General features: G+C 46.6%; 1 protein-coding gene across 1 annotated transcript in view; it reads left to right on the top strand.

Annotated features, from left to right (window-relative positions):
- Positions 1-846: 846 nt before the first annotated feature.
- Positions 847-16,968, top strand: part of XRRA1 (X-ray radiation resistance associated 1) — a gene marked incomplete at both ends in the record, with an annotated part of 51,796 nt that continues 35,674 nt past the window's right edge. Inside the window, 5 exons of the mRNA XM_080911360.1 lie at positions 847-940; positions 6,747-6,925; positions 11,060-11,131; positions 12,138-12,210; positions 15,577-15,674. Of these exons, the coding sequence (XP_080767486.1) occupies positions 847-940; positions 6,747-6,925; positions 11,060-11,131; positions 12,138-12,210; positions 15,577-15,674 (516 nt within the window). The remainder of the gene's footprint in view (positions 941-6,746; positions 6,926-11,059; positions 11,132-12,137; positions 12,211-15,576; positions 15,675-16,968) is intronic.

Genomic DNA, 16,968 nt, shown 5'->3' with positions numbered 1-16,968 from the left:
TGTGTTTTGGGGCCCTCATAGCTCCCTACTTGTGGTGCCCACTGCCGGTCCCATTCACTGGGACCAGTTTTGTCAGGCCTCCTTTCTGAAGCACAGCTCTGGTCATGACTTGTGCAGAGCTCAGAAGTTGACTTCATCTTCCTGTCGCCCACAGTTGGAAACCACGGCCGTGCCCCCCCTCCCGAGCCTCACCCCTCATAGCAAAGACCCTTCAGGAGCAGGCGCCATCTTTCCCGCCTTGCTGGCAGACACAGATGCACATCCTCCCCCTCCCTGAGACTGACAACCTCGGCTAGAGAGCTGCAGTGCCCTCGCTTCCAGGGCTCCTTCTCTTTTACCATTTGCTTCTCTCCATCAGTAAATTCCGTTTACCCCTCAGGCTGGATCTGTCCTGTCCAAACGTGGTTTGTGAGCCCCATTTCTCTGAACTCTGTTCAAACAAAGACAAGTAGCCTTCACATGTGGTCTGCTCACTCCCCGTGAAGGTAGGATTGTCGCACACCCCCATCCCACCCCACTTTACACGTGAGGACTTCGGTACTCAGTGGAGTAGAGGAACTTAGTTATCACACAGCCAGGCAAGCTAGAACCAGGATTCAAACCAGGTCTGTCTGCGCCTGATCGAGTATTCTGCTGAGGCGGGACTGGTTTGGATTGGAAATGCCAGGTCCTGTCTCCCTGTTCTGTTCACAGTGACCCCATTTCTGAAGCAGAGCCTCTTGGTCCTTAGATGTAGGGTGCTCAGGACACAGTGGTCTTGTTGGGCTGGCGAATGGCACTGGGTGAAGGGCTCCCCTGCACCGGTTTACCCTTCTGACTCCCCGCTGCCCTGTGTCCTTCAGGGAGATGGTGTCTTCTGGAATGTACAAAATGGATAACGGCACGCCTTGCCTCAACAACTGCTTTCCAGCCAAAAGTCTCCTCCGGTTGCCGGAAGAAGGTGAGGTGACTTCTCTGCTGCTGCCTCTTCTCTACAGCCAGCTCCTGCCTTGCACCATTCTCCCTCATTTTCTCCTTGCTGCTCAGGCCCATCCCCTCCCATCCCTCTTTCTGCTGCAGGCTCAGTAGGCCGTGTGTGTTTAACCACAGCGGCTTCTGTTCAGTGGCCTCTCATTGCTGACACCTGTAGAGGCCCCACCATGTCAGTCCCAGCCTAACGGACCCTTACTCTCTGCCACAGCCCCTTTCTTTCCTTTATTTACGCTTCTTTCCCAGGATGCGCCTTTCACAACGCTTTTGGATTTGTCCTGAGTGTTCCAGCCTTCCTTCCTGTCAGCCAGAGTCTTCCATCCACAAAGCCCTACCCTTTTCCCACGATTTTCAAAGATCCATCTTCTGACCCCTTAGTCTGCTGTGCACCTCCCTTCCCATTTCTCTTATTAGATGGGCAGTCATACCGCTCCCGAACGAAGTTGCTAATGCTTCTGTAGTTTTCAGATAGCCATCTAGTTACCCTTCCCCCGCACAGGGACTTTTAAAGTGAGCGTAGCCTCAGAGGTGGGAAGCTGTCTAGAAGTCAGGTAGCTCTGTTGCTTCGGATGAGTAGGTCAGGAGGAAAGGCCACATCCTTTAACCCTCGGTTTTTCGACTTGCTGCCCGCTCTACTGTTAAGTATTTCCTTATCTTCAGTAGGAGGGGTGACCAGTCAATGCCTAAAACATGAGTAATGCAAACCATATATACATATAGACCACACACACACACACACACACACACACGTGTATAAATGTCACCATTCCATACATATAGGCCCGATAAGGTTTAATTCATAAACTAGGAATAGTATGAGATTAACTCACAGAGTTTAAAACTGTTGTAGTTAGCTGATAGTAAGTACAATAATTATGTCAGTGTGCTATAAAGACTAAGCTATCTAAATGCAGGGATTTCCACCTGCACTTAGGTTCCTCAAAATAACGACTCTGAGACTTAATATATATGAATAGATGCTCAGGCCACACACCGGCTCTGGCTCACTTCCACTACCTCATAGCGTGTAGCCCGTTTGAACTGGTCTCAGTCTTGCCGCAGGGCTACTTACCTCTCCTTCACTATCATGCACTAGCTTCCTCCGAGTTGGGAGTGGGGACAGTCTTCCCACACCTCACTCAATCCCAGGATCTCTCTGTCTCTGCCGGATGTCCCACTTTCTAGTCCTGCCTCAGCTCACTGACTAGTTAGCCCTTTATTGACAGGCAGATGCTTTTATACCATGCACAAGAGGTTATCTCTACAAAGTTGTTTTTAATTCTTCTTTATTTCTGGAATTTCTCACAATATTTTTAGGTCATAGTTGAGTACTAGCAACTGAAGACAGAGAACACCTTGGGGAAAGGGGAGCACAGACTACATAGGCTATCGATTGGCTCTTCTCTAGCCTATTCTCCAGTTTGATGGGGAGTATAGTAACTAGGGAGCAACCATAGGGCCTCACATGTGACAGGCCAGGGTCTTACCACTGAGCCACCCAGCCCTGTTCTCCCTGCTTCTCCAAAGGGACTTCAGCTTGCACTCAGGCATCGTTCCTGCCCCTGTTTGAATCTTGTGAGGAAACAGTCACTGTGGATGTATGCTTTCCCCCTCCCTCCCTTGCTCAAACTCTCTCCACACACAGAAGAGACAGGCAGACTGAGACAGTCAGAGAGACGGGGTTGGGGTGTTGTCTGCATGTGTTGGTATGCATGCTCACGAAGAGCCGTGGCCATGGTGCAGAATAAACTTGCTGCCTAGATCTTGGCTTTTAAATACAATTCTCCAGTGAGAGGAGTTTACAGGTCCGAGGCAAGGAGGAAAGAATTCACATTGTACTCTATAAACATCTCCTGGTACCAGAAAGAAAAGAAATGCTCACAGAAACATTGGAGGCAAGTTGAAAGGACAACAGGGGTCAGACAACAGAGCCAAGTCTGGGAAACAAATCGCCTCAATAGAGAAATGAATAATGGCGGGATAAATATTCATGAGCCCATAATGATATAAATAAATATCGAAGTCAATAAGTAAGCAGGAGAGAAGAAACATCTTTTTCTTCCGGTAAAACTCTCACTAATGAATACAGAAGACTTGGGGGAACTAGAAAATCACCGTTCAAATATCACAGTAATGGTTTTTACAGGGAAAACTCACTTTTGGGTAATATGTCAGTCAGGATTCTTTAAGGAAGTAAGGATAGTAGAAGATAGGTAGATGATGGGTAGGTAGGTAGGTAGGTAGGTAGGTAGGTAGGTAGGTAGGTAGATAGATAGATAGATAGATAGATAGATAGATAGATAGATGGGTAAGTAGATAGATAGATAGATAGATAGATAGATAGATAGATAGATAGATAGATAGATAGATGGGTAGGTAGGGAGATAGATAGATAGATGGGTAGGTAGGGAGATAGATAGATAGATAGATAGATAGATAGATAGATAGATAGAAAGAAATTGATGTGTGTGATTGTCGAGGCTTAGGTGATCTTTGGGGAGAGCTAATCTGAACAAGATATTTGTTTGTGTGTTTGTTTCCGGATGGTGAGGATGATACCCCAGGCTTTGCACAAGGTGGAGAAGTGTTCTACCCCTGAGCTACATCCCAGCCTATTGTCTTTTTTATTTTATTTTTTAATATACTGAGTATCTCTAGCCAGCCCTGGCTGTCCTAGAACTCACTGTGCAGAGAAGCTAACCTTGAACTCACAGAGATTCACCTGCCTCTGACTCTGGAATGCTGGGATTAAATACGTACATTCCATGCCTCCTCTCCTCCACTGCAGTGTTGAAGCAGGACTTCTTTTTCCTCTAGGAAACCTCATGTTTTGCCCCTTAATTTTCAGCTGATGGACTGAGGTAAAGCCACCTACCTTATGAAGTACCTCTCTCATTAATGTCACCTCATCACAGATACTAGTTAAAACTACAGAACACTGTCAAAGCAACACACAGTGTTTGAACAATTTCATATCAGTGAGGCTGACACCCCAGCAGTTTAGGATGCAGAAAAAAAAACAAAACAGGGTATAAGTATGAGAAATGGAACATTTGAACAACTTCCTAGTTACAGTTATTAATAACAAAGGTAAGAAACAGAAACGTCTCAGCAGTGTCATCAAGAAGACCCAACTCTGAATGAATGAGTGCTCGATATTAGCAGGGGAGGTGGCTCAGCAGGGAAGAGCACTTGCAGCAAGCAAGATGACCCATTCCCCGAACCATGGAACCATGGAAAGGCTGAGCGTGGCCACATATGCCTGTCCCTCAGAACTGAGGACAAAGACAGAAAGATTTCTAGGGTTTCGCTGACTGGCCAGTGTAGCTGAAGTGCTGAGCTTCGAGTTCAACAAGAAACTCTGTTTCAAGGGAACAAGGTAGAGAGTGACAGAGACACTTCATATGTTCCTCTGGCTTCCACATGCACAGTTGCACACATATGTGCACAGGCACTCATACAACATGCATATATGTGTATATACATACGTACATACACATCACATGGAACAAACATGCATCAGCATGTTGTACACTCCTATAACCCAAGCACTCAGGAGGCTGGTGCAAGAGACTTGTAAGTTTGAGGCCAGCCCGGACTGTATACTGAGAACCTGTCTCACAAACAAGGTTCTGCCCCCAGAAGTAACACAGACAAGTTCTCTGATAAATGCACAGGGCAAGGCACAGCCTGCTTGTGTGGTAGCTTGCCAAGTTCAGCGCCCCAGTCTAATCATGGGAAAGCATTAGACACGTGCACATCGGTGGATATCTTACTTTGGCTATTTTAATATTTATCTGACACAAGTGCTCGTTGAAAGTGTCAAGCCTGAAGAAGGAGAGAGCAGGATGGAGCGCCGTCTCTCCAGTTGGAGCAGACCAAGAGGCCATGCCAGCTGAATGTGATGCGAGGTCCTAGCCTGGATTCTGGACCGAGGGGAGGACATTAGTCAGGAAACTGGCAGATCTCAAAGAAGGGCTGACGTCAGTAGCTGATGTTGCAGCAATGCTAATTGCTGGGGTTCAGTAATTCCATGACTGTCATAAAGGCAAGAACAGAACATTGGGGGAGCTAGGTGAAGGCTATGTGCCAATTTGTACTGTTTTTGCAACTTTTCTGGAAGTCCAAAAGTATCTCAAAAAAAAAATTATAGAGACAAGACAATCCTCCCTCAACCCTCCTTTCTGCTCAAAGCTATACCATTCCTGTGCCTTGTCAGCCTTCAGCACTTTCTCTGGGCTGCCTCTCCCGACCTTTCCAGCTTCCTCTCATTGATCTCCTGGCACATCTGGGCCTTTCCTCTTGAGCACTTTCATACCAACTCAGACTGTTACCTTCAGGAGCCAGGGATACGCAGACTGAGTGAAGGTGTGCCGAAACCTACGCCACGTGGGGCAGCCTTTGCTGGTGGGGTATCAGACTGCCTAGTCCAGAGCAGGCGTGAGAAATGCCTCCCATGAGACCAAGCAGGCAGGACTGGCAACAGTGGTTAGTGTGGGGCCAAGTCCTGGAGGCAGGGCCAGGACCTGCTGCCTGCCAGAGCCCTATGGCCCTATCCTAGGCCCCACAGCTGTTCTGTTGTGTGTTGTTCTGGCCTTCATAATCTGGACATTTGTTGTTCTTCCCTTTACCTAAACTGCCTTGGTTTTAATCCTCATCTATGGAATTCCTTCAGCTTAGTAGGGCTATCTCATGCTGGTAGGTTCTCTGGGCTTCCACACTACCTCATATTATCGAACTGTTAGGGGTCAGGGCTTCTGTTGTGTTCATTGCCGTGACCCCAGCTCGCAAAGTAGATGTCCACAAACCTCTAAGCAGATGATTTGTGGGTTCGCTAAGTCATTCGTTTAGCAGCTGTCACAGTGGCGAGCTCTGCACAGGCCATTGGGACATGAAGATGAGTTAGTCAGACGAGGTTCCTGCTGTTAGAGAGTTTCTATTCCGGAGGAAGGGAACGAGGACAACACATGAGTAACTAAGTAATACAAAAATTGCAGTTAATGCCAAGGGTAGATTAATTACTAATGTGATAGATAACAGATTATAGAATGTCATCATGATTTTTAAATGGACTTACGGTGAATGTCATAATCTTTTCTTTTCTTTCTTTCTTTCTTTCTTTCTTTTTTTTTTTTTTTTAAGATAGGGTTCCACATAACTCAGGTTGGCCTCAAACTTGTGGGGTAGCCAAGGATGACCTTGGGTCCTCCTGTTTCCACTTTCTGAGTCTTGAAATTACAGGTGTGCTCTGCTACAACAAGTTTCATATAGTGTGGGGGCGGGGGTGTGAACTGAGGTTTGCGTGTATGCTATAGGCAACTGAGTCACATCCCCAGGCGTCATATTATTCTTTTTGCTGATGGATGGAATTGAAGTCACAGAGTCCTTACCCTGGAGATGACCAGAGGTAGAGTTGGTGCCTAGCACTGAGAGACTAATCCTCCATGCTGACAGGGATCAGGGAGGATGTCACATGACAGGAAGAATCTGATTCTGTCTCTTAAAGGAGCCTTGGGAGGAACGAATTTGGAGATAAGGAAGGAGTTTGGGCAAGCGTCCTGCCCTCTTCATCCTAAATCCTTTCGTCCGTAGCATATCCCTCACTGAATTAACGGCTGCTTAAGTGAGACATGTGTACAGACACGCTTCAGCAGAAGTGAGTGCTTGGTAGGACTCAGGAACAGCTGGGGTTTTTGCATTAGAGATAAATATTCTGAATTCGAACCCTTGGCTTTAAGGGAGTTTGGCCCTACTCACTCTCCCAATCTTCCTCACAGGCCGGGGACACTGGCTAGTGGCTCGGAAAGGCAGCATGAAGAAAGGTGTAGCTAAGGCATCCACCACTGAAGGTCAGGAAAACCAGAAGAGGGTTTCTTTCGATACTGGGTTGAAGAAAGTATCTCGGCGGGATAGCCAGACAAACATTCTTGGACACGTCTTGGACCGGTCTTTTCTGGTGAGAGTAAACGCATTCCTGAACGGCCGACAGCATTGTCTAAGGGAAGGGGAAGGGAGAAATGAGAGTCCCCTACTTTGTCTGACTAGGGGCAAGGACTTGTCTTGTCCGGGCACCGCTGCTCCTGCCTGACCTCAGGCTATGAGAATGATGTGGCAAATTCATTGTGGCTGATGACGAAATAACCCTGGAAAATTCCTTTAACATGTGAAGTCTTTACATACACCCTGCGAGACAGGCCCAGTATTGTCACCCTTACTATATTGTTGCCACTGGTTAGACATGGAGAAGAGGCTCCACATACAGCCAGTAAATAAATAGTCAGACCAGGATTAAAAAGGTCTACTGCCTCTAAAACATGTACCTTTATATTATGTAAAATGGCCAGACAGGGCGGCACACACCTTTAATCTCTGTCCTTGGGAGACAGAGGCGATGGGCCTCTGTGAACCTACTTAGTGAGACCCTGGCTCTAAGAGGAAAAGCAAAAGACATTGTACAAAGTGAAAATTCTTATATCAGTTGGAAAGGCAAGAGTGTTTCAGAAATAAAGGGTAAACTGAGGATCCTATGCCAGTGCTGAGGAGGAGTGAGATTCCTGTGTGCCATGCTAAGCTCTGCTCAGTGGTTACTTCCCCAGGGAGGTCCTGCTTTCCCACAGCCTTTGGTTTTGGCATCTGTCTGGAAGGAGGAGGACTTGGAGCCTGAGGCAGTCTCTGTGTGCACAGGCCTATGATGGTGGCTTGGAGACCAGCCAGGCAGTTTCACATCTGTTCTGTGCAGCGCTTCCGTAGCTTTGCAAAGAAAGATGGATTTTGTAAATTAATACCAATGGGCAGCGCGGGCTCTCGTTGCTTCCCGAGAACTTTGGCAGCCTCCCTCATGCCCGAGTCCTGCTGGTGAGTTCCAAGAAGTGTGTGTCAGAGGCTGCAAGAGAATGTGCCTGGCTCCCCGTCACCGCACTGAGCAGCGCAGGCTTTCTGCGGAGCCTGTGGGATTTGTTCTCTGTTAAGACCGCTCCTCATTGGGAGTTCAGAGGACAGAAACAGCAGTACTGAGGTGGGGCAGACCACGTCACTCCACAGTGTTTTTTTTGTCCCCTCATTCCCAAATACAAGTGACTGTTTATATCCACCTTTCCTCATCCACAGATTCTAACAACCACATACTGAAATGTCTGAGAAACAAAGCGAAAGTGTGCACCACACATACGCTTACTCTTGTATTCCTAATCCCTAACCCATATGACATAACAACTGTTTACATATTGCTTCACTATATACATATTGTGTGTGTTGGGTATTATCAATAACCCAGAGATGATTAGAAGTATATAGGATATACATGTCTTTTTTTAAAACAAAACAAAACACTGCACCATTTTAAACAAGGGACTTGAGGACCCTGAGATGTCTCAGGGGTTGAGAACAATAGTTCTTCCAGAATACTCAGGTTCACTTCCCAGCACCCACGTGGAAGTTCAGGATATCTGTAACTCCAGCTCCAGGGCATCTGAAACCCTCTTCTAACATCTGCAGGTGGCTCAGTTAGGGTTTCCATTGCTGTAAAGAGACACCAGGAGAAAGGCAACTCTTATAAAGGACAACATCTAATTGGGGCTGGCTCACTGCTTCTGAGATTCAGCTCATTATCATCATGGCAGGAAGCATGGCAGCATCCAGGCAGACATGGTGCTGGAGGAGTTGAGAGTTCTACATCTTGCTCTGAAGACAAACAGAAGATTGACTCCTCAAGGCAGCTAGGAGGACGGTCTCAAAGCCCACCACAACAGTGACATACTTCCTCCAACAAGGCCACACCTGATAGTGCCACTCCCTGTGGGCCAAGCGTATTCAAACCACCACAACTGGTATCAGGCACACAAGTGCTACACAGACGTACATATAGACAAACACCCAGATATAGAGAACAAAGTTAATTTTTAAAATTATAAATGAAGTGTTGGGTGTTCCTGGTTTTGCATCCGAGTATTTCCAGCAGTTGCGTGGTGGTGGGATGACCGTCCACGTGCGTTCCCTTATTAACCAGTGGCGTTGGTTGCCTGCACTGCTGCTCTGGGTAGAGGAAACAGTGAGAATGGTTTTCAGAGCAATGGGCTCTCTATGCTGCCTCTCAGTTCGCTGGCACCTCAGATTATACTACTGCACATATCCCACTAACCCCACATCCCCTTTGCATCACTTTGGGTAATGATACCTTTGTGCTGGCACTAACTAGCCAGTCACCGAGTTTTAGTTTGCACTTGCCTCTTGCCCTCTGTCCACACTCCCACTGTACCGGGTCCTGGAACGTCTATTAAAGTCTTCAAGCCTACTTCCTTTCATGTCTTCTGCTACAGCTCTAAACCAGGCCACCATCATTTCTTATTGGGCTAACCACATAACTCTTGACTCATTCAAACCAATTAGAATGCTTTTCTTTAGGGTCATTGAGGTGGCTCAGTGGGTAAAAGCTCTTGCTGCTGTACAAGGCCTAACCACCGGAGTTTAGTCCTCAGGAGGGAAGGTGGAATGAGAGAACCAAGTCCCCAAAACACTGTCCCCTAACTTTCACATGTATGACATGGTATGTGCATGTGTGCACACATCCTCACATACTGCTGCTGCTGCTGTTAATAATAATAATGATAATAATAAATACAATAAATCTAGACTGCTTCTATTTCACCCAGAAACCTGAGGCATTGTTTGGGATCCATTATGTAAAAATTATGTAGCCAACACCCCCAAGCTCAGCAGCCTTCCATCTTTCTGCCCCGTCATTCTCAGCATGCCATCTTGTTTCCTTGGGCTGACTCCCCTCATCATTCCAAAATGGCAGCAGCTCTGGTCATCACATACACAGACAAAGAGGACAATATCCAGAGGTAGAGAAGAGGTCACCATTGCCCCATGCCTGTCTTTAGAAGAAAAGGTATCCTTAAGCTGGTCACCCACCTCGACTCTCAGTAGCCAACATCTCATTGGCCTGTCCAGCTGTTGGATGGAGGGGTGAGGCCTTGAGGGTTGACTGGGCTGGTGAGATGGGTTAAGACTCATCCTTGGGGCTGCACTGAGGATCCACTTTAAGGGTGGTCAATGGCTTTTCTGTTCTCTAACAGGAGCCATGTAGATGAGTGTTTATTGGAAAGGTCGTTAACAACAGCTGGCATACTGGTCTCTTCTGTCTTCTTATCCTTTCTAAGTAGGTCAGACATGCTGATCTTTATGAAACTGCTGTCAGCCCCTATTTAGTCTACTCCCTGTTCAGAGCCAGTGTGGATCTGCACAGTCTCCTAACTCCCTCTCTAAAACACCTTTGCACTCCCTGCCCACGTCATAGGATCATCTCCTATAGCTTAGCTCTTAGCTGGAAAATCAGACCCTTGAGGAAATGTTTCCTCTTTCTAAGACTGATGTTGGGGCCTCCTGTTTCCATATCCTACTGGATCTTGAATTTCTCCTTCAAAATAACCATTACATTTCTTAGTACTTGCTATCTGCCTTCCCACTAAGTGGTCACTCTGAGAAAGTTTAGAAGGCACCTACTGCTTCCCCACAGTCTTCCCTGAGCCTGTTCAAAGTCTCTTCATAGTAGACCCCATATGGGCTAGACCATGATGGATGGGACAGGGAATTCTGCAGCACTAAACTGGAGATATTCTGAAGCTGATATTTGATCCTAACTTTTTCATTATGTACAGTGATACACGGCAGGCAAAAAATCCACTTTAATGAGTACAGATATAATCCAAATCATAGATTCATCGTGTTCTAGCTGTATGGCCTGAGACAAAAAGGGGGAACTAAACTCTTTAAAGTAATCCTGGAAGAGAGAGCTAAACCCTTTAACACAAATAATAAGTATTAAGAAACACTACTTACATTAAAGAGGGGTTCGGTTAGGTTTTAAAAAGTTTGTTAATATAGTCAGTATGGTTCATGCCCAAAGTAGTGTTCAGTTAATACTTGATGAATGAATGAATGAATGAATGGGTGAATGAATTAGTGAATGTACAAGCAAACAAATGGCAAGCCTCTGAGAGTGCGCAGGGTGAAAACCCTCAACAAAAGTAACTCAAATCGTTACACTCTGTTAGTGCCTTGGGGACCAACTCTGTGTCCTGTGTTCCAGTTGAAGCACCACTCTGCCGGAAAGCCATCAGAACTTTGCACTATCAACGTGAGCGGCATGAAGTTCTCCAAGGTGAGGCCCGCATCAAAGGCGTGACTGAGCCAGACGGCAGGCGACCCAGACGCTTTGGTTTGTGTATGGCACCTCCACAGTCCCTGGGAACTAGAGATTAGTTATGTAGAAAGAGGAAGAAGGGGAAGACAGACAAAGGCGAAAAATATTCATACACAAACTTTGCTGTGAATTCGGTATTCTGTGAATTAGAAAAATTCACCGTAAGAATCTGTTCTTGAGACTGGGCCATAGAACATGGCGAGAATTGGCCAGGGAGTTTGGTAGAATCTAATTCTTTGTGTGGAGTTCCCATCACACAAGCTAACTGTATGGCAGGGGTGAAGAAACTCTTGGGATGAGAAAGAGTGTACAAGAATGTGTGTAGCACCTTGTTTGTAATGATGGAAGTTCTGGGACAGACTCAGTGTGCACATAGAAGAGGATAACTTGTCATATACTCAAGCAAGGAATTCAAATGGACAAATTGGACCTATGTGTATCAACACAGATTAATCTCCAAAGAGCCATACGCATCTCACGTAAATCTCCAACCTACACTCTCTAGTAAAAGTCACATTCATACTGTAGTATGAATATCAAGTTTTAAAACATGTAAATAATCCTACGCATAACTGAACAGTATAAACGTTGGTGTGTGTGTTATATACATAAAAACCAAGAGCAGGGATGAGCCGTGGGGTTTGAGGAGACATGTGGAGGGTGTGGTAATAGTCTTCTAATAGTTTCTTTCAAGTTTAGACAGCTCAGACTCCGGGCTGTGAAAACTGGGTCATGGTAGCTACATCTTCAAAGTATCACTCTCTGCTTTTCGATACAATTGAAGTATTTCAGGGTAGAAGAAAACAGAAGAGTCCCCACAGCCCTCCCCACGTGGCTGCCCTTGCACCAAGAATGTCTCTTAGTCCCTTTTAGGCATTTGTCCTCTTGGTAGCTGCTCTGGTGTTTCTACCGGGCTCCTGGGCAGGGAACTTATCCTGTGTTTCTCTGGGATGCTCTCTGACAGGCAAAGGAAAAGGACTTCAAACATTTCACGTCTGTGATTTATATCAATGCTTCTGAAAACCTGCTGCCTCTAGGTAAGATTTCTCCTCTCAGAAACTGTCTTCCTAGCCTGCAAAGCACTTGTGTTAAGATTTGTCTGTCTCTCCCGCTAGGCCAGGAGATGGCTCTGGGGAGATCACAGATCTCAACTCTGGAGCTGTGCTGTCACTCACCAGGGTTTCCTAGGCAGCTGAAGCTCCTCTCCAAAACCACAGACAGCCCTCTCCAGCCTGGCAGGCCACCTTGTAAACTCCAGACAGAGAAAGGACCTCAGTAATTCAGCAGATCTATAGTGACCCCTACTGGTGCCAGGACTATGTGACCTTTAGAAAGAAGCACACCCGATTAGGATGGGCTCAGACTCAGACCACAAGCAGGGTACATACAAGCACTGGTCCAGGGAGATCAGAGGAAGCCAGGCAAGCATACCAGAGGGACTTTAACCCAGTCCAGTGGGTCAGGAAGCTAGGAGAGAGCACCTAGGACTGGATCAAAAGATAAATACATGGGGTCAGCCAGATGGTCGAGTGGGTTCAAGCACCTGCTGCCAAGCTCGGTGACCTGGATTTGGTCTCCAGGACTCACGTGTTAGAAGAATGGAACCATCTCCTGAAATCATGTCCTCTGACACCAGCATGGGCAGGTGTGTGCGTGCACACACACACACACACACACACACACACACACACACACACACACACGTGCGCACACTAATAAGAAACTGACTCGGGAATTGGGAAAAGGTGCTTTGGGTTGTCTGGTCAGGAAGGTTGTCTACAAGGGATACATGAGGAGAAAAGCCCGAGGCTGGACACACTGCTGGGGACTCGATCGTCAGGAGCTTTGAGAGCGAAGCTTAGTCCTCCAGACAGAAGAGGCGTGGAAGGCTTTTAAACAGGGAAGCTCAGCGAGGGGAGTTTTTCCATGGGAGGGAGATGAAGGTTGAGATGGAGGAGTGAGGGGGATTGAGAGAATGACCTGGGAAGGGGTGGGAATAATGGGGCTTGGCAACCTGCAAGGATATAAGGAAAGGGATGAATCAAGGGGATACTCAGAGACCGTTCTAGAAGGGGTCATTGATGAGTTTGTCTCAATGAGAGGGGAGTTTCTATCAGAGCATCTAATGAGATCCCTGCCTTTGAAGAAAGTGTAGTCCGTTAGGAGATGCCTTGCTATAGACAGGCATCTGTGAATAGGCGACCAGCCTCACTAAGGAAGAAAACAGCACCATCAAATCTCGGCAAGTATGAAAAACGCTAACCACAGCCAGCCCTGGGGAGGCAGTGTAGACTCTCGGAGAAAGTCAGATATAAGAGAGCAGTATGACTCCTTGGAGGAAATTTGGTAGTGTCTTAAAATTTAAGACAGGGCTGGAGATCTGGTTCAACTGTAAAGAGCATTTGCTGTTTTTGCAAAGGACCCGGGTTCAATCTGTAGCACCCATGGGGGCCACTGACAGCCACCTAGAACTCCAGTTCCAGGGCATCCAGTGACCTCTTCTAGCCTCCATGGGCTTCAACACATACTCACTACACACAACACCACACAGGAACACATACATATAGATGGATGGACGGACAGATAGACCTTTAAAAAGTTGAGATAGTCACTGCCTTTAGCAGTTGCATTTCTAATAACATATTCTAGAGAGACTTACACATGGGAATTCCTGCAGTCAGTCTCTTACTAGCCTTTACTGAGCGTCCTGACTCACACGTTGTAGTAATAATACACCAGGTTCACTTAGAAGGCTCTAAATGACTCTACACTATGTCCCCGTTGTACAACTTCAGGAGTCCTGCCGTGGAGTCCACATGGTTGGCTGTCTCACAGGGCTGTCCACTAGCTGAGTCACCCTGGGTACTGGACAGAAACTCTCACTGAGTAAATGCAGGAATCGCCCTTGTTTGGAAATCTCATCTTCATGTAGCATTGCATAGGTCTGTGTTACAGTGTCCCCATGAAGGGCATGTCACCTTAGAGACAAGTGCCCCCTTCTTTGGGTATTTTTAATTTATACTTTCTCCTGGTCCAGACACAGTTTACCAGTCTGCAGTGGTTTTACCACAAGCAATAGTTGCCTAGTAACACAGTTACCATAGCATATGCTTTTGGTTACCAGGGAAACAGGCTTAGAAAGTGAATCTAGGATCCAGTTATCCTGCAAGAGGGAGTGTTTGATTACCTCCTTCCCACATAGGTTAAATGCTACCAACAGGAAAAGCTAGTGCATGTATGTCCTAGAAAGGTAACTAAGATACTGGATAAATTTAACATAAAATAATCTTCAAGTCATAGTGTTAAAGGAGAAAAGCCACAGTACAGCGTGTGCTCCGTTTTTATAAGAAACTTCAGTACATACATGAGAAAAAATATTAGGTATATATATGAGGTTTTAAACAGTTGACACTAAATGTTGGGATTAAAGGAACATTTTCCCCTGTGATGTTTTACTATTTGGGGTGGGCGTGTTAGCATTTCTAATCAGAAATAATAGAGGTCATCTAGAAGTGTGACTCAGTGGTAGAGTTTGTCTAGCATGCACAAGACTCTTCAGTTGGTCCTGAATTGGGAAGAAAAAACAAAAAGAACAGAGACCATTTTTTAATGGGCAGGCCTAGCATTTGAACAGATTCACATTCAATCCTCAGTTTTCTCACCAGCCAACTCAGCTCTAACAAGTCACTTTCCTCGGCTACAGAACGAACGCCACGATTTCTGTTAGTGAGAGTGGCTACAGATGTACATTTTTCTAAAAAGGTCATTTTATGTTTAATTCTGTTCTGTTCTGTGTGCATATACGGGGTCTGTGTGTGTGTGTGTGTGTGTGTGTGTGTGTGTATGTAGTATGTGTATGTGGTGTGTGTGTGGTGTATGTGGGGTGTGTGTGTGTGGTGTGTATGTGTAGTGTGTGTGGTGTGTATGTGGTGTGTGGTGTATATGTGGTGTGTGTGTGTGTGGTGTGTGTATGTGGGGTATGTGTGGTGTGTGTGTATGTGTGTGTGTAGGGTGTGTGTATGTGGGGTATGTGTATGTGGGGTATGTGTGGTGTGTGTGTATGTGTGTGTGTAGGGTGTGTGTGTGTGTGTGTGTGTGTGTGTGTGTGTGTGTGTGTGTGTACATAAATGCAGGACCCCTAGGGGCCAGGAGAGCTCATTGGAACCCCGAGAGCTGGAGTAATTGGTAGTTGGAAGCCACCCAATGTGGATGCTGGAAACTAAACTCTGGTCTTGTACAAGAGCAGTAAATTCTCTTAACCCCCAAGCCATCTCCAGCCTGTGGTTAGAGATCTGAGATGGAAAGCATCTTCCGCAGCCGGAAGCTCAGTGAACAGTCACTGTTAGTATCCTTCTCGTTGAGCCTTTTCAAGCTCACAATCCTCTCTTTCTGTCCCCATGTAGATGTCTTTCACACATTTCCAACCCTAAAGGAGCTGGAGCTTGCATTCAATGGCATCAAGATGGTCTATGTGAAATATGGAGACTTTAAGACATTGGAAGTAAGTTGGAGGTAGGAAGTTTTTGATCCTACCTGTTCCCCTGTAAGGAATGATTCTAGGAGTCTTGACAGACTGTGATTTTGGGGAAAGGTTCTCTGGGCTTTCACTGCTAGGTTCTTGCTTCATGGCTCTGGCCTCTGGAGAGGGTGGTGGTGGTGGTGATGATGATGGGGATGGTGGTGGTGGTGGTGGTGGTGATGGTGATGGGAATGGTGGTGGTGGTGGTGGTGGTGGTGATGGTGATGTTGATGATGATGATGATGATGGGAATGGTGGTGGTGGTGGTGGTGATGGTGATGGTGATGATGGTGATGTTGATGATGATGATGATGATGATGATGGGAATGGTGGTGGTGGTGGTGGTGGTGATGGTGATGGGAATGGTGGTGGTGGTGGTGGTGGTGATGGTGATGTTGATGATGATGATGATGATGGGAATGGTGGTGGTGGTGGTGATGGTGATGATGGTGGTGGTGGTGATAATGATGATGGGAATGGTGGTGGTGGTGGTGGTGGTGGTGGTGATGGTGATGATGGTGGTGGTGGTGATAATGATGATGGGAATGGTGGTGGTGGTGGTGGTAATACTCATGGCAGATGGGTAACTACGGCCAAGCTGTCTGACCCTGGAATATAAATGCTAAGGGTCATTCATGTTCAGAGGAATAGAAAAATGAGTTTAAATTGAATATCATAGGGGGAAGAGTTTCGTAGGAGATTCCTTGGGTGTTTGGAGAGCTGTGGATCCAGGTTAAGAGCCGGGTGCAGTGAGCTAGAGACTTTGTGAACCAATACCAGTGACATACCCTGTCCTCAGTAAGTGAGGTTGGTCCCAGTGGACTGGGGTAGTACATCTAGTTCCTTGACCCAGAGATGAGGATGGGCAAACATGGCCCTGTGGATTCAGCAGGACACTAGAGGCGTGCACACGTCCCATGCTAGCTGTTCTCAGAACCTGGGATAGAAAATACAGGAAGTCTGTTCTGTGGAGCCACGTTCTCTGTTACCTCTTCTGACTTTGATCAAGGCTCGGGGACCATTTTTTAACAAGGAAATGAAGGTTTTGTCACTACCCGAGAGTCACTGCACATATAGATTGGAGAGTGGTGCCAGAAGTGGGGCTCAGCCCCCTGGCCAGGGTCCCTCTCTCTCCCTGAGCACTCCCCCTCCCCCTGTGCTGGCCTTACAGTAAAGCATTTCCATTCACACTTTAGCAACATGTCTCCATGTTGTTAGCTTTGGTAGCTCAAACCTGCAAGCATCAAAGGTCAGCCATGCTTCATATGCGCCTCCC

The sequence above is a fragment of the Micromys minutus genome (assembly GCF_963924665.1).
Source record: "Micromys minutus genome assembly, chromosome: 2".
In the NCBI taxonomy this organism is placed as follows: Eukaryota; Metazoa; Chordata; class Mammalia; order Rodentia; family Muridae; genus Micromys; species Micromys minutus.
This window is presented reverse-complemented; position numbering and strand designations above follow the sequence as displayed.